Source organism: Amphiura filiformis, chromosome 11 (assembly GCF_039555335.1).
Source record: "Amphiura filiformis chromosome 11, Afil_fr2py, whole genome shotgun sequence".
NCBI lineage: Eukaryota > Metazoa > Echinodermata > Ophiuroidea > Amphilepidida > Amphiuridae > Amphiura > Amphiura filiformis.
Window position 1 is genome coordinate 113,074 of NC_092638.1, and position 23,729 is coordinate 136,802.

General features: G+C 36.7%; 1 protein-coding gene across 1 annotated transcript; it reads right to left on the reverse strand.

Moving 5' to 3' along the window:
* Window positions 1–3,218: 3,218 nt before the first annotated feature.
* On the reverse strand, window positions 3,219–19,309 carry LOC140164175 (uncharacterized). The gene is made up of 8 exons (XM_072187417.1): window positions 19,239–19,309; window positions 16,102–16,420; window positions 15,655–15,803; window positions 12,939–12,991; window positions 11,586–11,732; window positions 10,524–10,615; window positions 10,169–10,307; window positions 3,219–5,950 (listed from the first exon to the last, which is right to left on the reverse strand). Exons 1-8 carry the CDS (start codon window positions 19,307–19,309, stop codon window positions 5,085–5,087), a joined length of 1,836 nt encoding a protein of 611 aa, XP_072043518.1. The 3' UTR covers window positions 3,219–5,084.
* Window positions 19,310–23,729: the final 4,420 nt, after the last annotated feature.

Below are 23,729 nucleotides of genomic sequence, written 5' to 3' on the forward strand. Positions count from 1 at the left end.
TTATAAGGTCAGGAGAGTGAAAATAGTAGTGGAAACATACCTCTGGCAGTCACTATAGAGTTCAAGTAACACATGCATGCACCGTAATGTCTACCCAGAAATCATTGCTGCACATTATTTTTGAATTTCAAACTTTGTCCGAATGGTCTGCAAATGGTACAGATTTGTCATTTCTGTCTGTTGGTAAGTTTGATTTGTCATTTCTGTCTGTTGGTAAGGGTATGGAAGTGGTTGTGTAAGCCTACCCATAATGCAATGTGAAGTTGTTGTTTACCCATAATGCAATTTGTAAAGTTGCTCCAATCGGGTTGTAACTCGGGGATAGACACTCCGGGAGTATAAAACTGCAAAGGTCATCTAAGGTCAAAGGTCAGGTCAAATTTAAAGTTCCTCTGATCAGGCTTTAACTCGGGTAAAATAATCCCTACCAAACTGCAAAGGTCATCCGAGGTCAAAGGTCAGGTCAAATTTGAAGCTACTCCAATTGGGCTGTAAATCATCCTCAACACTCGGGGAGTCTAAAACCGCAAAGGTCATCCGATGTCAAAGATCAGGTCAAATTTGAAGTTGTTCCAATTGGGCTGTAACTTGCGGAAAATAATCCCTGACTCCCGGAGAGTATAAACCCGCAAAGGTCATCCCAGGTCAAAGGTCAAATCAAAGTCTAATTTTAAGTTGCTCTGATCAACAAAGCTCATCACCAGGGAACAGTTGGAACATTTAGCAGGAGTCGTGTCAAAGGTCAAGGGTCCACCTCCCCCAACTTAATTTACGGTCTATCAGCAGACTATCACCAGGATGTGGCTCTAGTAGTCTATAATGATCAGCGCTATAAGCATGATAAGTGCCAAATACAGCAACTTTAACATGGTTACGGGAATTTATTGGACTAATATTGGTGATATGGCAACAAAAGGCCTATATTTTGTGTCTCTCAGGCGAGACTTAACTTCAGTGGAAGGCAGGGGCGGCGCCGCAGGGGGGGAGGGGGAATTTCCCCCCTATGATTTTCAAAAAAGAGGTAAAAGGAAGGAAAACGAGAAAGAGAAGAAGGAGAGAAAAAAGGGAGGGGAGAGACAGAGAGGAGGGAGAAGAAGAACAGGAGCCATTCCCCTGCCTGGCCATGGTTAGAAGGAAGAAACTCCCCCTTCGGACATCTTGCCCGTTGTGGAATGCTGACCTACGCGGTTTTAAAGTTGTTGGTTTTTATATTTTCATATTCAGCCAATTTTTGCCCCATAAAAGTCACATGGCCTCTCTTGCCTTTTCTCCCAACTACTTTGGAAAAACCCTTTGGAAAAAATGGCACGGCAACACATGCAAGTTTGTGTCATGCAGCAATTAATCATTATAAATAAGTTTACTTTCAGTCCGATATCACACAACTCTTACGGGGTTTCATCACATTATATATCCAAAACCTAGAACGCCTCTCTCAAAAATAGTGTAAAAATTATGCACCAATACATGTATATATAAATAAGCAATTGGCTTCATTACGGCCGGCCAAAGGCGTAGCCAGGATTTATTGGGGGCTGATTTTGAAAAGGTTAATCTGTTTTGGACCTTTTCCTACAATTTTGATCAAGAAAGCATAAAGAAGCTAATTTTTTCGCTCGCTACACTCGCGAATGGGCAAATTTATGTCCTTTTCTGACTGAAAAAGCATAAAAACTTTTTTTTTCGCTCGCTTTGCTCGCAAAGTGGACCTTTTCGGGTTGTAGTGATCATAGGGGGCGACTATACCTCCCGCCTACGCTCCTGATTACGGCTTTCAGTTTGAAATATTTCCAACCTCAAGACACCCCCCATTCATTATCATTTTATCGTGCCAATTTATTTTAAAAAACGGGATATCATATACAATGCAACTGACACATACACCGCGTTGTGACCAGAGGCCTAGATCCGACCCGGGGTGTGGGGTATAAATGCCCCCCCAATATTTTGATAGGGTACCGTAGATGGTCCATACAATCATTCCCCAATGTTGACGCATTTAGTTTCTAACCAAAGTTTCCAATAATTGTTTTGCCCCCCCCCCCTATCAAAATACCCTGGCACCGCCCCTGGTGGAAGGGGTGTGTGGGAGTGTTTAATGTGTGGTGTGTGTGTGTAACATTTCTGCGGATCAGGATGCGATGGCATGTATATTATAACTCTCTCCTGTGTTATTTATTATAATAAAAACCCACAGAATTAGAGAAAGTGAATTTACTTACATTTTGCTCACTTTGGCATTAAAATTGCAAATTGTCACGCATATCGCAAACAATTTTCCAAAGTAATTATGGGAGCGGGTCTGAAATTTTGGAGGAAACCCTTTAAAATGTGTCGAAATCTTCAGGCCGTCGGGACATGACATGATTCTGATCCCAACCCCTTGTCTCGAAATACTGGCTACGTCATTGTACACGATTGTATGCGTGTTTCTGATGTGTGGTGGTGAATGCATGTGTATGGGGTAGGCCTACATTGAGGGGTACGTTAAGGGGTTGCTAGTTACGTGTGTGTGTGGGGGGGGGCACTCGTCTTTCATTTTGATTAAAATGTGGACATTATGTGGGGTTGTTGTTTTGAATGCATGTGTTGAGGTACCCATAGGGTGTGCTTGGGAACGGTTAGGGATGTGTGGGTGTGGGACGAACGTGTGTAGGCATACATAGGCCCTACAATAAATCAACTCCGCAAACAAATAACAAACTGAAATCGACACGCTATGAAATAGTTTTACCAGAGAAGAATAATGATATTATTCACTGCTTTTATTTTCCATGAATACATTTACATTTCTGAGAATACCCAGAAGCATACTAGAAATAAAGAAATAATTAAATAGAAAAAAAAAAAGAAATGAAGAAAAGAAAAGAATGAAATGAAGAAATAAATAAATAAATATATAAATAAAATAAATAATTAGTTTTGTTTATATTTACATAATCACGTGTCGAGTCTCTTATGCAGGTATCCTACTTTATGACTATCATTCACAGTGATCGAAGGACATATCAATGACGGGCTACATATACTGTTAACATTGATTAGGGAACAAACCAAAAGTTCGATGACGTCTTATAAACTTTTGTTAGGAGATTGATCCCATCTCTACCTTTCTGAAAATTCCAACCAAATAGTTTCTTATAAACGTAATCGGACTTTCTGACCCCGGGGGGCACTCCAACTTTGGAGGTGACGCGTATGTAGGCCTAGGGCTGTTAAGACCCACTTTTTCAGCATCGCTGTCACCCAAATACCCCATATTTTTTTACGAACACATGCTCTGTCACCCGAAGACCCCCTATTTTTCCATTTGATCTGTCACCCAAAGACCCTTACAAGTTCAATTTAAACAGCAACTTTCATTTTTCACTGATTTTGTTACTTATTTTGAAAAAAACAATGAAATTTGAAGCCATTTAGAACTAGAAATTCTATTTTCGAGGTTTTTTTGGCGCTGTTTCTGTTCTCACCCAAAGATTCCATTTGAAAAAAGGTCATGTTCCCACCCAATGACCCCATATTTTTTACATTTTGCTCTCACCGAATGCCAAAATCATGCTCTCACCCAATGACCCCATATTTTTTACATTTTGCTCTCACCGAATGCCCCTTGGTGCGAAAGTGCCAGCCCTACACCTATATCCATTTCATATTGAAGTGCCCCCCGGGTTTCTGACCCCATCCCTAACGGAAGGACTTTAGTTAATAGGACGTCTTTGAACTTTTTGTTTGTTTCCAAACTGTATAATTATACACCTTGCAATTATTACCAGATTTTATGTAAACAATGATTATACATATAAAAACAGCTTACATATTAAATGCTACTACGGCTACAAACAGTTTCTTTTATGCAAATAATCAAAATACCAACATTTTAATTATCTAGAATGCCTATAAAAGAATAAATGTTCTTAATATACGTCCAATAAATTGAACATACAGATAATCAAGCAACTCAAAATATTTCACAATATAAACAATATAACTCTTACATTTACAATGTTTACTGCTTAAGTTACAGACCTCAAAACGCAGCCGAAATAAAAATGGACACTCTCAGAATTATTGACCTGCTGCCAAGGGCGGATCCAGGGGAGCAGGGGCTTACCCCCTAAAAAGGGGGCACCTCTCGGGATCCTTTACCTCTCCCCACACCGAATGACCAATAGAGTCGCATTTGCATAGCAATTTGGCTCGGGAAACGAACGACAAAAAGTTTAAAGAGATGATTCTCCCCTGTTTGATGTTGCAATGGATCATTAACTCCGGGCACTGGATGGAGGCAAAATTGCAATATTTTAGTCTTAAAGATTGCCATTCGATTGCATTTTAAAACGATATTGTACATTCATAAAATTCAAGGACAAGGCCAGAGTTCCGCTACCCCTTGGTTTTAACAAAGCAAAATAAATCAAATACGATCATTATTATAGTAGACTTTTTTACTTTCTTCAATAGCTTCGATGACACATAATATAACACAAATAAGACATAATAATATACATACATAATATGACACAATTAAGAGATAATAATATACATACGCACATAATATGACATAAATAAGAGATAATAATATATGAGTGTCTGATTGGCAAGCAAATCATAACAAAACGACCCCCCAGCAAATATTTCCATGGCAAGGATAAGCCTGATATTTCACATAATCAATGAAATGCGCATAATGTAGGCCCTATACAAATGAGATGAAATGTAAATAGGCCTATATCGTTTTTTGATACAAAAAAATTGTAAATGACCAAAATAATTAATGAAATACATAAAAATTGTCATTATTTCAAGGTGATAACAAGGAAGTTTTTTGTGCCCTTTAGAATTTACCCCCCGGCTCATACTAGTATTTATTGCACAACCCCTTAAGCATGTATTTCACATAACACTATCACATTGAGATAATTTACCCCATTTTTCTGGAATCAGAAAGTGACAAAATAAGCCAGATCTGCAATGATGATGAGTGTACATAAGACATTATGCAAATCATCACAGTGACCATGTATACAAGCTGATTGTTGGACATAAATGAGAATTAAGCACGTTATATGAGGCAATCAGGCTATTTATTGTTGCTCATACACCAACACAGATTTTGTATTCGCTACATAAAGTTTTCCATTTGACATGGCAATACCATATGGTCCATACATCCCTTTAATTATGCACCTTTGGAATTGTCCATCCCTAGTGTATTGGTGCATGTGACCAGTGGTCAGTATGGCCTTACCATCCTCCTCATCTACCTCCATCACTGCAATATAAACTGACCCTTTACCATATACGGCACCCTGGGGTTTACCTGCTTTGTTATCAACAATAAATGACTTGATACGACATAACTCAACACCACTATCACTGTATCTTATCACCTGCCTTGCTAACCCATCAGACACCCATATATTATTATCTGGGTCTGATGATAGATGGTATGGTTTGATATGGACAGACAGCTTCTTTATAGGTTGCTGTCTGTCCATATCATGTACTGTAATTACCTTCCTGTTAGTATCACCTATGTAAACCACACCAGATGGAGATATTGCTACACCCATCGTCTCATACTTAGTACTATTATTGCACTCTGCTGTAACAGTGGAGAGACTTTTTAAATACTCTCCACTAGCAGAAAATATTTTTACTAGGTTTGATTGGTCGGAGATAACAACATCTCCACCTGGTGTGACTGCGACACGTGATGGGTATTTGAGTTTGCCTTCTGGATTGGTTGGATGGGATTGGAATGTAAACTTATATGTGCCTTCACTCTTAAACATATATGCTTGATATGACCTTGACATTGCTCTATTTGTTACAACGATATCGCCATTCTTACACACAGCAATACCCTGTACCTGTCTGAATTCTCCGTCCTTGTCTCCTTCTTGTCCAAACGTCTGCATCAGTTCCCATTCTTTTGAATGTTGAGATCCTATTAGTGATACATAGAAATAAAACACAGTCATGTGATTAGTCATTATTGTATGGTATGGGTCATAGCAATGATGGACATTAGTTGAATATTGATTATTTTAATTACTTATTTTATTTTCATTCATTCATTCATTCAATTTATTCACACATGATTTCACATATATATAGATAACAATATTTCCAAAATCATATATATATATATATAATATGTATTATATACAAAATTTAAGCATCAATAACAAAAACAAATTTAATTAAGTTGGTAACATAATGAAATGTATCTGAAGGATAATACAGAATTAAATGGTTATATTACAAATCACAATCGCAATTTCCGAAATTATATATAGTAGGACAAATTTATATAAAAATATTTACACCGCAAGATTATGATTAAATAGCAATTCAATTAATGATACAAATTTAATTTGTACAAAAAGTTAATTAAAGTACCAGTAACTCAGTAGATTTTGAAAACGAAAGAGAATAATATGAAAGGGTGAAAAAAAAAAAACATGTGAAGGAGAGGCCAAATAAGCCCAAAGGGCTTTAAGGCTGGTCCCACCTTAGCAAATTTGAAAGTGAAATATTAGAATAGGGAGGGGGTGAACATGACAAGACAGAACAGTACAAGACAGGACAAGACGAGACAGGGCAGGGCGGGAAAGGATCAATCAGGACAGGGATAATACAATGCAGTACCAGTCAAAAACCAAAAAAGTTGACAATGTAGTGGATCGATTTCAAATAGGCCTATTTAAAATAAGCGCACGTGCACGGTACCGAGGCCTATAGCCAAAACCAACATCGGGATTTGACGGCAGTATTTGTTTAAAACATATTGAACTATTTATAAGATGAAAGAAAATGATATATGATACTTGAAAATTATATAATAGGTTTATTTTATTTAGATAAGTACTTTTTAATCAGGCGGTCCTTCAAGCTAGTTTTGAAGCTTAATATATTCTTTGAGTTTATTATATCTTTGTTTAATCCATTCCAGGTTTTAGGTCCAGATACTTTAATCGAGTATTTGATTAAATTAGATGTGTGTTTAACTGTAGTAAAATAAAACAAAATGCTATTTGTTTACTTACTTTTTGTTTTTATTTATTTAGGGCCTATTTATTTTGTTTATTTCATTCAAAAGATTTATTTTATAAATTTTATTTATATTATTTATTTTGTGATGCTACAGATATACAGAAACCCTACATGTGCCTAATAATGAGAATTGAGTTTAAGATTAATTATTTTTTTATTATTTTTCTATTGTATTATATTTTTGACACATACACAGAAAAGCATCAAATGAATATTATATTAATCATGTCATTCATTTTTTGTTTGTTGTTGTTATTGTTTGTTTTTTGTTTGTTTTTTGTTGTTGTTTTTTTTTGTTTTTTTTGTTTTTTTTGTTTTTTTTTTGGGGGGTTGTTTGTTTTTTGTTACTGATCTTGATTGCGTCTCTCTGTGTGGGAGTAACAAACCCCGCTATTTATTATTATAAACACAAAGTCTCCTTAGGCCTATTATTTTTAGATACAGCTTGTTAACATTTTTGAATATTAGTTAATACAACATGAGCTAATAACCGAGATATTTTAACTTCAACGTCGCTGTTAGTTGTTGAAGTATCCAAATGTAAACATTAGCAAACTTGAGGGCGCTCGACCACTTTTTAACTAGAGAGCAGGCCTGCCAGAGCGTATGCCAACGCGCTGTTCGTGGATGTATCATTTTAATCCCGTGATCTTCGTAAATCAGACATGGTAAGGGGACAAGGTAATAAATTTGTATGTGATACGAAACCATAGAATTGATTTACATAAAAAATATATTAAACAAAATTATAATAATGTAGTTATATAGTATAGGCCTATATAATATTCACTGTTTAGGACAACGTTTAAAGAAAAAGAATAATTATATCTATAATTTGTGGTGCATGACAACAGATCATAAATCCTAAATTGTATAATAATATAATATAATTTAATTATATCAAATGCACATCAGCAAGAATTGTGGACACAATCCCAACATACTATTTGAATATTACCATGTTCCATTTCGAATCATTGCCTATTTTAGACCAGCCCTATCCTAAATGCATCCTGGGAGGAGCTATGCGCTACGTATTACGCCCTTGTTGAAGCGAAATGATATATTATAGGCTTTTATACCCACCATTTCATTAAAACTATACAGCGGGCGTATTGATACAATACAAAAAGAACATACAAAATAAAAATAGGTCAGAAGAATTAAGATTCTGGTTCTAATGTATCTCAATGGCAGCGGAATAAATTGTTGAAATGATAAATCACCTAAACGTGTTTTTTACCCTATTTTGCATGACATGTTTATTTTTTGAACGAACTTAACTCCTCATATGGTTGGGTCATTAAAAAAAGAGAATTATCAGAGTGGTTAAACAGGAAAAATCTGATTGATACAATGGCATTTATACAACACGAGCTATAAATACCCGGACGATGAAGCAAAATTTGTTTCTGTAGGCCTTCTCGGTTGGGCACGCTACCGAAGAGGGTACTACATGATGGACTATACCCTGATGTGGTTGGACCATATATTTCCATATGACTACAGATAATTTATCAAGAATTTTCATACTTAACAATAACAATAACCTTAGTTAGACATACACGCTATTCAACAGTGGGCTAAGTGAAATAAAACCCTGATGTAGTCCGTCCTACTCCTAGCCTGCCCAAGCACACGCCCAATGGTACACCCGCGGCATAAGGCGAGGAAGCAAAGGCCTCTCCGTCTCGGTACTCGTCGCCTATCCTGATGTTAGTCGGCCACGTGACCACAGATAATTATCATAGTTTTCATTCTTAGTAATAACATCAAATATACTTTATTCCACTTGTATTAACCCTAACGGAGCATCTACTTAATAGCCAAGGACAATGAAACAAGGAAGGATGAAAGAAAGAACATCTGTTGTTGTTTTTTCCACCCGGGTTTACACCACCGACCCTACCCTCGGATGGGCCTAAGGAGAATTAAGACCGGTGATAGCAAGCCATGAGTACGAATGCTGCCGGACCAACGTTTCCGTGTGCGTATAGGGCCTATGAGATCTTGGTAGGCCTACGTTACACAATCGGATCACGTCGAATGTTTGGTCTTGTTGTCGCTTTGTAGAGTAGTATTTTATAGTATTGAAAGCGGTTGGGGTTGAAGATTGCTTTGAGAGCTTGGGCAAATGGACCCCTGATGAAACCCGTCAAGAAGTAGCCTCGTCAGCCTGCCAACCGTGTACCCAACGCATAATACGACGAAGCCAATGCGGCTAGGTTTGGGCAGGGATGTGTCTCTTACATACCTGATTTGGGTGCTCGGTTGGGCGTGCTGGCGAGCGTACTTCTTGATGGACTATCCTGCTGCACATAATAATCATGGTTGTCCTCCAATAGCATTTACATGTAGCAATGACCTCAACTAAAATATAATAGGCCTATTATAATAATACTTACAGCTTGTAATATGCGACATACGCCTAAAGTTGATATAAAATGATACTTCAACTACTATGTACGCTACCTACAAGTGTGGACTATTGTATCGTCATGAATTCGGCAGACGGCCGAATCCAGATTCGGCTTTTGGTAAATTCATTTTACGCATGCATTACTTTTGAATTTGTGAACAAGGGACCAACGCTGTACATAATAGAGGGCAGCATATCAATTTTTTGACGGAGATCAGATGATAACAGCATAGTAAGTATTCAAAAGAGGGCGGTATACAGGGTTAGCTAACGGTGCATCGCAGTACGGTCAACGACGATAACCGTTAAAAAGTCGATATGCTGCCCTCTATAGGAAAGTATTGATCCCTTGTTCTCAAATTCAAAAGTAATGCATGCATAAAATGAATTTACCAAAAGTCGAATCCGGATTCGGCCATCTGCTGAATTCATAACGGTATGTAACGTACGATTGCTTTATTAATACTCGTATATGATGCTCCCAGCAAGAAAATCCGAATAATTCTGAATATAACGTATCAGGGACAAAATTGCAAGACTCCGAGTCCTTATGCATGTTATATCTATACTTTATCACCTGTTTTACATGTTATATATATGAGATAGGGGATGGGGTCGTGAAATCGACATATGCTGTAGGCTATCACCACTGAGAAGGGGAGAATTATGATTGAGAGTTTTCACACTTACCAATGCCACTATCCCGTGAAGCTCCTGACTTGCTATGTTCTTTGTCAGATATGCTCATAGCCTTAGCTTCCTCAAGACCTCCCCATGCACTATCCGTACCACTGTCGGTTTCTGGATCTTTAATCCCATCTCCGGCTTCCTGTAATTATTATAAGAAAACATGATGTATATGATTGGCGGTGTATTTTCATACTAACAATCGTTGTATTTTGTATGTGTAATTGTGTATATAATAAATCAAGTGTTTATTATCACATACATTTCCGCACAAAACCATTATGTCTTTATGCCTGATGCCCTACTCTTTTCAAACCTGTTTTTCAAGAAGAATATAGCTAATGGTAAATCTACTCACCTCAATCATATCAATACGGCCATTGATAGCAGCATTTGCTTTGCGTAGCTCAGGTTTGGTTGGCCTAATGCTGTTGATGATCTTTAGAATATCTGTCAAGAAAAACAAAGTGATGTTTGAGGTCGATCTTATATTTAATAATTCAGTTTTCATTCACTCTCTAGGTCAATTTGTCACATCTTCTTGTTAATAAGAAATAGTATCCCAATAATATCATCATAAAATATTCGTCATGTTTGTGGTATAACATCTATATCAACCAATAGTTTAATAACAATCAAATCAAATCTTATTTCTTATTTAACTCGGTTATTTCTATTTCATTTTCTTTTCCGGTCAGTGCTTTGGGGGCTTTTATTTCTGTGTGTGAGTTTGTCTCTTGTCTTTTTGCAGACGTTGGGAACATTCATTAATGGTCACTGATTACTTATTTGTACATATCCATAAGGCATCGTTCTGGGATTAAAACATTATTTACGTCAGGCATTATGCATTCGATCGAAGTAGTTTCAACCGTGGCATAGTCCGGTCAGAAGTCCGGTCTGGGATTAAAACATTATTTACGTCAGGCATTATGCATTTGATCGAAGTAGTTTCAACCGTGGCATAGTCCGGTCAGAAGTCCGGTCTGGGATTAAAACATTATTTACGTCAGGTATTATGCATTCGATCGAAGTAGTTTCAACCGTCGCATAGTCCGGTCAGAAGGACCCGCGTCAGGCCGCCCAACATGTCCAACCAAACGCCCAATACAAAAAGATATCGACTGGACAATCAGTTTGGATGACCATTGGGCGTATTGTTAATGGTATTTTTAGCGGACTACCCTAGCCCTATAGGCCTATAATGGGGAATGTATGGGCAAATGACCGGGGAAAATGATCAGTTTCTCTTGCCATCAACCGACCACCCCTACTGCAAAGTGAATAATCAATTGTACTGCTTTCAAATTGCAATGATCTACATAACAATTGCACAAAAATGAAAATGAACAAAATTTTCCGTTGTATTACATTCTGAGCCACTATCAGGAAAATGGTCCAGTATTTTAAATCAACCTACCATGAAACGGTGGCCTATCAGAAGGCGTCTGGGCCCAGCATTTCTTGATCAACTCTACGATCACACTTGGGACTACAGTTGGAATATTTTTTAGGTTTGGCCGTTGACCGTCCCTCACCCAAAAACCCACTTTTGCATAATCTCCATCTGGATTAAAACAAAATCAAAACACGAAACATTATGCTATTAGTGATGCTGATAGTAATTTTGACATTGAGCTGTTGAAAGTAGGCTTACTCCATATAGCGTTGAATTGAAAAACCGTGGTTGTTAATGTTGTTGCAGGTCTAGGCAAGTGGTCAACTTTTCATATACCAAAGTATAACTGCATGACCTTGGTACTTATAGCATATATGGTTGCAATACAACTGGGTTAAAGACAAAGGAGCTTCACCCCACTCTTCCCTATACTATAATGTATAGTCACCTGCTGCAACCCATAACTATCCCAATGCATAGTAGTTGTTTGCACAATGCAATGTTCGAAAGCTATAGAGATATTATAGAGATATTTGCACGTTACCTGTAAAACGTACGTTACAAAATAATAATTAGAGAGATTGCGATTTCCAAACGTAGCATCGAACGACACAGTATACGTGGAATCTATTCGAAATTCCGTCACAAGAGAGTGGTTTTCAGGTTTTGCATAGATTCCACGTAGGGCCTACGTTCGATACGTAGGCTATGAAAAAATTATGAACTCTTCATTTGGACCTGGCACACCACACCCCTCTGTAAACATGCTATGAAAAAATTCCTGCATGGCTAGAGTTGCTATGACCCATGAGTCTGCTGAATTTGTGTAGCTTACTCCTTTAGGTCCCCGCCTTTGTTTTAGCTTATGTTTCGCACGCTCCCAGGCATCTTTTTGTTCTTTTTGTGGGACCCCATTGGAATTAAGTCTACACAGGAAGCTAAACTTTATGGGTCATCCTGGCAATTCGGCATTTTGGTGTCTTTTTGGTGTGCAGCTTTTCAATGTGTTAATATTTTGTATGTTTCATTGTACAATTTTATGTCGCTTTTTGCCAAATAAATATGAATGAATGAATGAATGTAGGCCTGGGAAATCGCAATCTCTCTACATGTAAATGTGCAAGAGGATATAGTCAGCAATATACATGTACCACGCGCAGCTAAAGACAAAATCAACTTAATCAAGTGATTAAATTGGCGATTCTGATAGGTCATACGGATGCACGAAGCTTTAAACAATACAAGCTACGCGTAGATATCTTCACATAGTTAGGACACACATGGCTTGCCATACCCGCGCATGGGAGAAGCGAAGTCTGAGTGTAATTATGTATAGGCCTATCAACTTACGGAGCTTGAAGAGATTTTACTTACGTTCTAGCCAAGGGTTCTTGCCACTCGCAAGCTCGAACACTGTGATTGCAAACCTGTTAAATATAATTAAAGCGTATGAGGTATACTACTTGTAGTGGTTGACGTACGCGTGGTAGTAGAAATAGTAGGCTAGCATACCCGGGAGCATACCCATCGTTGGGCGTTTTTCCAACAAATCCAGGCTGTCGGTCAATCATCTGCCAGTCACACATAGCGTGTTAGCATGATCGCCTCTGTAGACTTGGTTTGTTTGAGACACGTCCAACGATGGGTTGATTTGCAACAAAAAAAATATGATGTACAAATTGTGGCATTCATTCATCAGGTCATCAGTACGTAATTGGATGATACCAGGGGGATGACACTCACCTCATTTGCATGGCAAAATTACCCGTCTCCTCTGCAGCCAATTTGTTTTCGCTCCATCGAAATCAAGCTGGTCACGGAGGAGACTACCTTCCTTTGTGTTTGTTCATTTGTGTATGGAGAGCCTTTCTTGGAGTCCATGACTTAGGCTACTACGCTCTCAGCTAGAGTCCGACGCTGCATTGTACTAGAAATACCTTTTCTGTGAAATCGCTATAGAGCCAATCGGGAACACGTATTCAATTTATAAATATAGCATTAAATTAGTATCACATAGTGGCCTCCGTGCAGTGGAAAACCTTAATTCGTTCATCAAAAAGAAATGAAAATGACCAAAAAAACCGGACCCACCTGTACGCCTATAAAATGGGCACAGAAATTTGTCTCAAATATGAATGAATTTTAAGAAACATACGGGATATGATGAACCAATGACCTGACGCCATGATAGCAGGATCTATTAGTTGTTTTATATACAATGCATATACCGTGTTGTCATAATACCAATATTTGGCATAATATATAACGACTAATATTTAGTATTGTAAATATGCAGTTCATATGCACAAACGAACACTGATCTTTATGATATTCAGGTTGTTGTACATCTCATATAACATGTCATATAGGAGGTCATATGTGTTGACCTTCTCCTATTGTATTTGTTCATCTGTGTATGGAGAGGATTAGCGCCATTAAACGCCATTAAAACTCCATCAGTATTAGGGCGTAGTTCAGTGAACTCACCAGATTGCTATTCCAAGTACTTTGATAAACACAGATAATATGTATTGATGGGTCGAGGCGATTGCATTGAAAACCTAATACATTATTCATAACAGTTACGTAATCAATCGATAGTGCGGACACTTTTCATTTGCAAACCACCAAAATTCGTGATCTTTTAGCGTTGGAAAAGAAACCACGTGAATAGAGTGCCCTCTCAAGAATATCAACTCTCTGATGATACTTTGCGAGAAGGAAGTAGAGCTTACTAGCCTCGGTTTTTTTTGTTTTGTTTTGTTTTGATTTTTAATTTATTCTACAGGAGGGATGTTTCGTGTTTTCCCTTGTCTTTCCTGTTACTTACGAGCAGGCCCGTACGCAGGATTTTTTTGGGGGGTGCTGATTTTGAAAAAGTGGACTTTTTTCCAAAGGGGGGCGATTTTGTAAAAAGTGGACTTTTCCCCCAAAATTTGGACCTTTTTTGACCAAAAAAACGTAAAAAACCTGATTTTTTTGCTCGCTATGCTCGCAAATTCTTACATTTTGGGACTTTTTGTATACTTTTGCAAATTTGGGGAGGTGCGGTCGCACCCCCCCCCCTGCGTACGGGCCTGCTTACGAGAATGCTGACGACACTTTATTACCATACCATGCAATCATGGCTATATACTAGTACAGTCTATGATGCAATCCACAGTAGTTCACAGTGATGCAATTCAGCATCGAAGTGGTTACGTAATTCTCTTGGTTACCGGATCACGCTACTTTGGTATGCCTTCGAGTGCCATATACTTTATGTGGTGATCATTTCGATCGTGGTTCATTACTCTAGCGCGTGATCCCGTTGACATAGTAACATTACGTAACTTCGATACTGAATTTGTTGATTCTCATTGCTTAAGCCTCCGTCATTTCTTGTCAAAATAAATATATTGATTTAAGGGCTGGGGTATGAACGTTTGGACAGTATTTATTTTGGGACATTAGAGCACATCAGACATATCGAATTGCATTCTGAATACGAAGAATGTCATTCTGATATCAAATAATTCTGATTTTTTGAAATTCGCAATTTAATACACATTTTATGGCAAATCATTAAAAATTGATATTTTTAATATTTAACAGTACTTGAAGTAAACTTTATAAATCTGATGATTTATACTTAAAGTGTATGTAGGTGGGATGAAAAGCCGACGATCAATTGAAAATTTTGACCTTTCGTATTGAAGATATGGATTTTTTCCCAAAACACCAAAAAAAAATTAGGTCTTTTTGGGAAAAATCCATATCTTCAATATGAAAGGCCAAAATTTTCAATTGACCGTCGTCTTTTCCTTCCTGCTACATACACTTTAAGAATATATCATTAGATTTATATAATTTACTTCGAGGACTGTTATATATCAAAAATTTGAAAAATATCAAATTTTTATAATTTGTCATAAAATTTGTATTATATTGTAATTTTCAAAAATGAAAATTATTTGATATCAGAAAGACATGCTTCGTATTCAGAATACAATTCGATAGGTCTGAGGTGCTCTCATGTCCCACAAAAATACTGTCGAAACGCAATAAACGCTCATTTTAGATCCCTTAAGTAAAGGAATTCATTACTCACGTAAAAATGTCCCAGAATTTGTCAGGTATTGATTCGCTGGAAAATCCTTCTGGGGGAATGTGAGTAAAGGTACCAGAAACATCAACTTCGGACTTCTTTTGCATGCTTAGCACTGTTTGAGCACCCAAAGCCAATCCAAGATCTCCGATCTATATGGGATTCAAACACAATTATTACATGGAGAAATCTTTCAGAATTGTTCTTTTCATACTTTACCCAGTATAAAACAACATGGGCTATAAAATATAGTGCAACATAATAACATTACTACTTTGCCCGGTAAAGCATATAAATATATTGATAAATATTTGCGCGCGCTTCCCTCGCAATTGTCCTTATAAGCCGGGCAGAAATTATGACACCGGGAATTTGTTAAATTTCCAAATACCCCCCCTCAATAACCCCAACAACACCCCCCCCCAGTTACGCAGCTGATTAAATACGCACCTTGACAATAAAATCTCGTCCTACAAACACGTTTTCAAGTTTCAAGTCCCGATGAATCAAGGGAGGATTCTGGTTGTGTAGAAAATTCATCCCAAGAGCTATTTCATGGACCATCTCGATCTTCCTTGCCATGCAATCACCATCCATCATGAACTTCCGGTTGAACTTTAACAAGTCGCCATGCTCAAGGAATTCCATCACAATTCCTACAGACTTGGCTTCTGGATTCTCAGTAATACCCATTATTTGGACTATGTACGGACAGGTGGTGACTTCCCACATTTTTCTTGCCTCTTTCATGATCACCTCATTATCGACACTGTAAAGAGAAACAAGGACACAGTCATGAAAAGCAAACATGATATGTAATGGCCAGGATGGCTAAAATAAAGTAACCAGGGCCACGAAGTCTCAGTAACAATGTTAGGTTAAACCATAGACCGTGACGGTCTATGGTTAAACTAATTACATGGGAACTAGTGGTTTGTCATGTTTATAGTAAGGCATGATTTAAACCATTACAGCATGAATGCCCATGATAGGTTGTTCATACATACACATGGCACATACACATGGCACCCCAGCAAACACAAAAACGTTTTAAAAACGTTTTAAATAAGTTATATTTTGGATTTTGGTTTAGGTAAAAACGTTTTAATAACATTAAAATGTCGGGTTATATAAAGGTCATGATAACGTTTTAAAACGTTTTGTATGAAAACACACTACAACACTATTTTTTAAATGTTTTCAAAAAATGTTATTTTAAACTGTTGTTGCAATCATTTTTGCCAAATATTTTGTCAATACTTAAATAACATTATGTTAAAATATTTGAACCCGGCAAACACAGAAATGTTCTTAAAATGTTTCTTTCAAAACATTTTAATAACATTTAAATGCCGGGTTATATAAAGGCCATGAAAACGTTTTTAAAACGTTATTGAAAATATTTTGGGCAAACATTTTTCGCAAAATATTTTTTCAACCCCAAAATAACATTCTGTTTAGAATGTTTTGTGTCAAGTTTTCAAGAATGTTTTTGGAATGTTATTAAAACGTTTTTATACCCTTTATATAACCCGACATTTAAACGTTTTCTGTAAAACATTTGCGTTTGCTGAGCAGTAAATTATCATAAAATGTTTTTTGAGGTTATGAAAACGTTTTATACTCTTAATATACCCTTTATACAACCCGACATTTAAACGTTTTCTGACAACCTTTTGCGAATGATGTCGAAAACGTTTTGTGTTTGCCGGGACGCGTGATAAACAACATTCTTGCCCGATTGCTCAGCGTGATGATTGCGGGATAGAAGCAAAAAGAAGGAAATTTTTTAAGGCGTGGGGTATGAGCGGGGGTATGAGCGAACTTGAAGTACAGGTATCTGGAGAAGAGAAGCAACGAGTTTCCCCAAATCACAGCGACAGGTAGTGACTGGGCCGCCGAGTGCTAATATATATTTCTTTTGGAAGGTTCGTGTTTGTTTTAAATTTTGGGGCGTTTTTCCAAAATTTGATATTTTTGGTGATATTTCAAAAAAGCGACATGCCAAAGACAAATCATTTTGCACCGTGATACTTTGTTATTGATAATACAACTCTTTTCTGCATACCTACGTTACAATTCGTTTTGGTGATTTAGTAATATTATAAATTTTGTGACTGCATGTTGGCGTTTTCGACGCGATTTTAGGCTTACCGTGATTTAACGTTGATATATGGTCTTGCTCCTTTTATAATTTTACTTTGATCGTCGGCTTTTGTTTTTGTAAGTAACAGAATGTAGATTGGCTCTGAATAAGTAACGTAGTCCTCTCGGTGGTTTTTTTCATGATATAATTAGTTTGTATTTGCATGTAACAACCCAAAATCTACCTCTGAATTCAGGGTTCAAGGCTGTTTTCGTAATAGCCGTGGACTCAAACAAGTGCACGAGTGGCGACTATGGTTTTATACTTCCGCATTGATGATTGCGTCTACGCCTAATAATATACTTCTTTGTATAAGTAGAATGTAGCTGGTATACAAAGAATTGGTTACATGTCAATGACCATTTGATTAGTATGACTTCAGGGATAGACCCTTTGTGTGCCTTTCTATTATGCAGAATCTCTACCCGCAGACATATGCCCGTGTCATGTGCCAATATTGCGTAACGTTAAAGGTTAATATATTTCTTTGACATTGATTAGGCTGTGTGATTCGGTGGCCTAGCGGTCTAAGGCGTTGTGATGTCTTAGTTGCTATTCTGAGCGTCGCTTGTTCGAAACCGTGCGTCTATCACTTTTCTTATGCTGCTTTATTTTTCCAGCGTAGGGGCTAGAAAAACTAATTTATAATTTCTTTTTGTTTTATTTATTTATTTATTTATTTATTTATTTATTTATTTATTTATTTATTTATTTATTTATTTATTTATCTATTTGTCTATTTATTTATTTATTTATTTATTTTTTATTTATTTATTTATTTATTTATTTATTTATTCCAAAGTTAGTCACTTGTAAAGTAAACTTTGGAATTTAGAGTGCTCAAACCCATTACAGGTGAGCTATAGAAACAAATTCAAAGTATAGACCTCTGGCAAGGCAGGTTGCCTTGCCAGAGGTCTATACTTTGAATTTGTATTTATTTATTTATTTATTTATTTATTTATTTATTTAGTCACTTGTAAAGTAAACTTGTTATCTATTTATTTATTTATTTATTTTTCGATTGATTATTTGATGATTGAGTGAGCAGATTTATCGATTGCTACTTTAGTTGTGGGACTTCTATTTGATTTTGAATGACATCGTACATTAGTATTGATTTTTTCCGTTAAGCATTATCAAGAATTAATATCACATTTTTTAGTGCAGATAGGAAGTTGGCTTAGTGGTGCTATTCGTTGATTCAGAACCGAAAGGTGCCGGGTTCGATTCCCACATATGCCTATTTTTTAAAGACTTGAAAAATTACTGCAGTAAGTTTATTTGGCGCGCGATCTCAGTTATTCATTTTCTGATGGCTGTGCCTCTTACAGACACCCTCCCTCTGGAATCCAAACCACGGTTCGCTCATTAAACCTCCCTTAAGAATGTATGAACGACTAATTACACGATGCTCACAAACTTACCCCCGGAAACTTACCCGACATTCAGCTCTTTTACAGCAACTTCATACCCCAACTGTACAGTCCACCTTTGATACTTAAAGTCCATGCACTAACTTTCAAAATTATGTATAAGACGATTTATATTCCCGACAACCAGTCTACAAACGTCCACATTTTGTAAGTATATCTCGCAATGTGTGTATTGAAAACGATAGTAAAAAACAGGAGATGTTTATCTTGATAAAATTTGACATGAATATGTAACTTGCACAGAAAGAAAATTCAAATTTGCATGATTATAAATTCCGGGCGAATTGCGGAATTATTCGTTCCCGTCTAGGATGTATTAAATCCAAATACGATTTAAAATAAGCCTAACTATCAAATAAAAAAATAAAATCACTTTCGCAAAACTACTTATGAATAATAGGAATACATAAAGAAACACAGAGAGAGAGAAAGAAAGTTCACAGCCAAGCACATACTTAAAATCTCCTTCTTAATTATGCTATTATAAGGCGAATAAAGGGATAATTATTATTTGCAACCAAACAAACTGAACTCACTTACCTTCGTGCCCTGTGGAGTTCCTGTGGTATGCAACTGGCTTGCGTGAATGCAGAATCGCAAGTGAATATTTCTGGGCATACAATTAACTTAACTCTCACAGATTCATGTGGCAGTTATCCAAAATTTCAACTTTGTCAAACTTCGTTTTAGTGCCACGCAAAATAATTGCTCGCTTTTGCATCCGCCTCTATAGATTATGAGGGTGCGGCAGCTCGCGCTCGTAAAAACAAAATCACATGTTCATAAATTTGCTTTACAGCTGCAACTTAGCGTTCGAGTATATGGTTCGATATCAATTTTAATCAATCAAGTTTGTTGTTGAAGTAGATTTCGAGAGCATTTTTGTACCGTTACTAAAAAACTGTGAGAAAATATTCATGTTGGTACATCTGTTATTTTTCCAAATCAGACATTGATGCAATTAGATGGATAAATTTATCATAATCAAAAAAGATAAACTCATGTTTCCATAACCCATCACATCAACCAGAGATGATGTCTCTGACGCTAGAAAGACACTAACGCACTTTGAAGCAGTTACAAAGATGCACTTGTTTGATGTTTCTACTGTTTTTGTTGGTATAAAATATTGGGAAAAAATGTCATTTCAGGTAACCATTATCATTTTCAAGATTTTTTTGTTAGTTTGTTTGATAGAAAATATCACCTGCAGATTAACAAAAATGTGTTTTTATGCATGATTCCTTTACCATTAAACGCATTTTTTTTGCGAATATTGTAAGAATTATTGTAGCAATCCATAGTTGCTTTATTTCACTTTTAGGGGCGATGATTTCGGATAATTCTGATATTAAAACTTCACAAAAACGCCGCAACAACTACCTTTATAGCGTCAGTATTCATTATATTTTAACATAGAAAGATAAGTGGTTTATGTACGGCTAATTGTTATACTCCATTCGCCCAATTCCGCTCAATATAAACAAAACACCAGTATTTTTTTACGAAACACAACCCGAGTTTAAACATGCAATACATTGTATTGATTTGATTCTTGCACTAAGATAATGGCAGCTTTTACATGCCAAAATACTTGCGTTTGATCAATGTAGCTGCAACTTTAAAATTTAGGTTTTTTTCCTTGAAAATACAATATTGAACAAAATGAAACGAAATGAATCAAAATACACATACATAGACCACCTATCTTTCTATGTTAAGATATTATGAATACGATTAATAGTTCTGAAGCCACAGGCGTATTTATAATAGCTACGTTACTCTTTGTGAGGCCTTTGCACTGTTAGTTATTTAGTATTTATAACAGCTGCGTTACTCTTTGTGAGGCCTTTGCACTGTTTGGTATTTAAATGTTTTATCAATTCCAAAATTTTTGCAGCCATAGCTTTAGATTCTAGCATGATCTTTAATTAACAAATGTGAAATTCGCCTTTGATAAAAGCCCTGTTAGGATCAAAACCGCAGGCCCCTAAAACCTTGCAATTTTACTCAACATGCTATTTTTGTGGACTAGCAGTTTCAACAGCTCGCTTTTTAACTTGTTTTTGAAACCATGTTTCGTCCAAAACAATCGAACATCATCAGATGACTTATTCAAGTATACCATCAAAAACAACAAATTTGCTTTCCACTCTCGCACACGTGAAAACATGCAATGAACAAATTATCGACATCTCGCACATAACCAATCAACCTGAATTAGTCACCTGATGATGTCGAAAAATTATATCAACTCTTTACTATCTTACATTACCTTTTACACTTTGCAACCACTTGTTTCTAGAATCCAGAGCTTTATAAAGAAATTTTATGTTTTCATGTTTATATAATAATCATAAATTTGGATATTGGTAAACATAATTTGACTGGTTTCTTTCAGTTTGAAGGGGCTTTTACTGTGCAAATCAGCTAATTTACACGGTACCATTTTTAGAATATTTTGCTATCTACTGCTGATAGCAATGACAAAATTAACTAATTTCATGATTTCCCATTTCAATATCTCTAAATAAGAGCAAGCAAACATGAAGATAAGCAAATTGCATAAGCAAATGAGGAGAAAATACATGGCCAGTGGTGTATCATCATAGGGGCGGGGTGGGATGATTCCAGGGGTGCTGGGGGTGAAAGGGCATCATGTCCCCTGTCAATCAATTTAAAATTTAGAAAATCCCAGAGGAAAATAACAGAATAAGTGCTTGGGTGCCCCCAAGGGCCCGGAGATGCTCCCTCCCTCCCCACATAGTTGTCTGTACCAATTCCCACAGGATATCTCATGCTACACCACTGTACATGGCTAGTAACTATAACATAAGCCCTGGGAGTAGAGCCTGGGTTCAGTGATGATCATAGCTTGCCTAAAACATGTTAGGCCTAAAGCTGACCAAAAATGGTCAGTGTAATTTTTAAGCTTACCAACATTAGTGTGTCCATTGCAATAATAGGTTCCTTCCAAAAAGCCAATCACAGCCTTCTAAATGCATGCTCGAACCATGTTGGGAATGATTTTCTTAAGCTTTAGCAGTTCTATGATAGAGCACGACAGCAGTGCCAAATTTGGTAGTCTTGCGATGCATTATCATTATCATCGTCTTACAGTGATCCGAGTAATCTGAGTATGCATTTCACTGATTTAGGCCTTATTTGTACACAAATCTTACCTTTATACTCCTTCAATAGTCAAAAATAGTTTAATAGTCAAGGTAGTTTGCTAAACAAGCTAGAAACCACCTAATTGATATGCTACACAGTCATTTGTAGCTTCGCTTTGAAGGATTTTATCGATAACAATTTAAAACTCGAAGAAAACATTGTGACCGAGGTCAAAAGGTCAAAATCGTACAGGGTGCACACCAGTAAATAGCCTCCATTGACTTTCTGTACAAAACAGGGTCCAGGAAAACGTAATTTTCTTGACTCCAGAGCGACTCGGTTCTTCAAAACTTACCCTTTCTGCAAGTCGAAGGTCAGATGAAGTCATCTATTGTAGAAATTACATACGGAGTCCAGCATTTTTTTCCAGAAAATGCCGACTAGATCACCCTATAGCCCCTACAGCGTAAACCACCTCACGAATAGCTTGGTGTTTATGAAATGTAACACATTTTGAAAGTTTAGCCAAATTGTCATAAAAAGTCAGATCCTGCTCATTTTTCACAGACAATCTATTTCCCAGGCCTAAATGAGGATTAAATATGAATCAGGGCCTAATAGTTGGGTTTTAAGCCTTTCTAATGGATTTAATTCAGTCGTATTGCATGTTTCCTCGTTTGAAACGGTGTAGGAGACTTGTATACTGGTGTGCATTCTAAACATCTTAGCACGTTCTTTATTTATCAGTAGAAATGTATATCCCTTGTAGAAAGATCCTGCTAGGATCGAAAGCTCGGGCTCCAAAGAACTTTCCAAATGTTACTATACTACAGACTTGACATTTAATATGGAATACTTTTTCGCAAATTTCCAAGACTGGTCTGGTAGAGGTCTGCATAGACGGCACGGGCTAAATATTGATTGGGGTGTGTCGGGAGATGGTGCAAAATAATTGAATGACAGAAAATGTTCTTTCCATTAGTTTACATTATGGCGCTCATAATGTAATGAATTTGCCTAAAATGGCGGATTTAAGGAGCCTGAATTTGATTTTTGTGGGGGTGAAATTTCTGAATTTTAGCAACATTATTCTGATATTATCAAATTCATTGAGGTTTGAGGCGATTTTACTGAATCTGAATACCAGTAAGTACGTGTTCGTCAGAACTGAAATTCACCTGTGATCTACCAGTTTTGAATGTGGGAGGAGCTTTTAAAAATATGGCTCTTAAAAGTGGTACGCACTTAAAAACTTAGTACATTGTAAGCGTATTTCAGCTGTGATGAACGCCAGTTGCTGACGAAGTTTAAGAAATATCACCCCAAACCCCTATAAATTTGATAATAACAGAACCATGTTGCATAAAGTATGAAATTGTGTC

What these genes read in the sequence shown, in the direction of transcription:
- LOC140164175 (XM_072187417.1), bottom strand. Translation starts at nt 19,309, where the DNA reads ATGGACTTTAAGTATCAAAGGTGGACTGTACAGTTGGGGTATGAAGTT. An exon ending in AAATTCTGGGACATTTTTAC is followed by an intron (nt 12,992 to 15,654) that starts GTGAGTAATGAA and finishes TATATTTAACAG; the next exon opens with GTTTGCAATCACAGTGTTCG. An exon ending in TTCACGGGATAGTGGCATTG is followed by an intron (nt 5,951 to 10,168) that starts GTAAGTGTGAAA and finishes TATCACTAATAG; the next exon opens with GATCTCAACATTCAAAAGAA.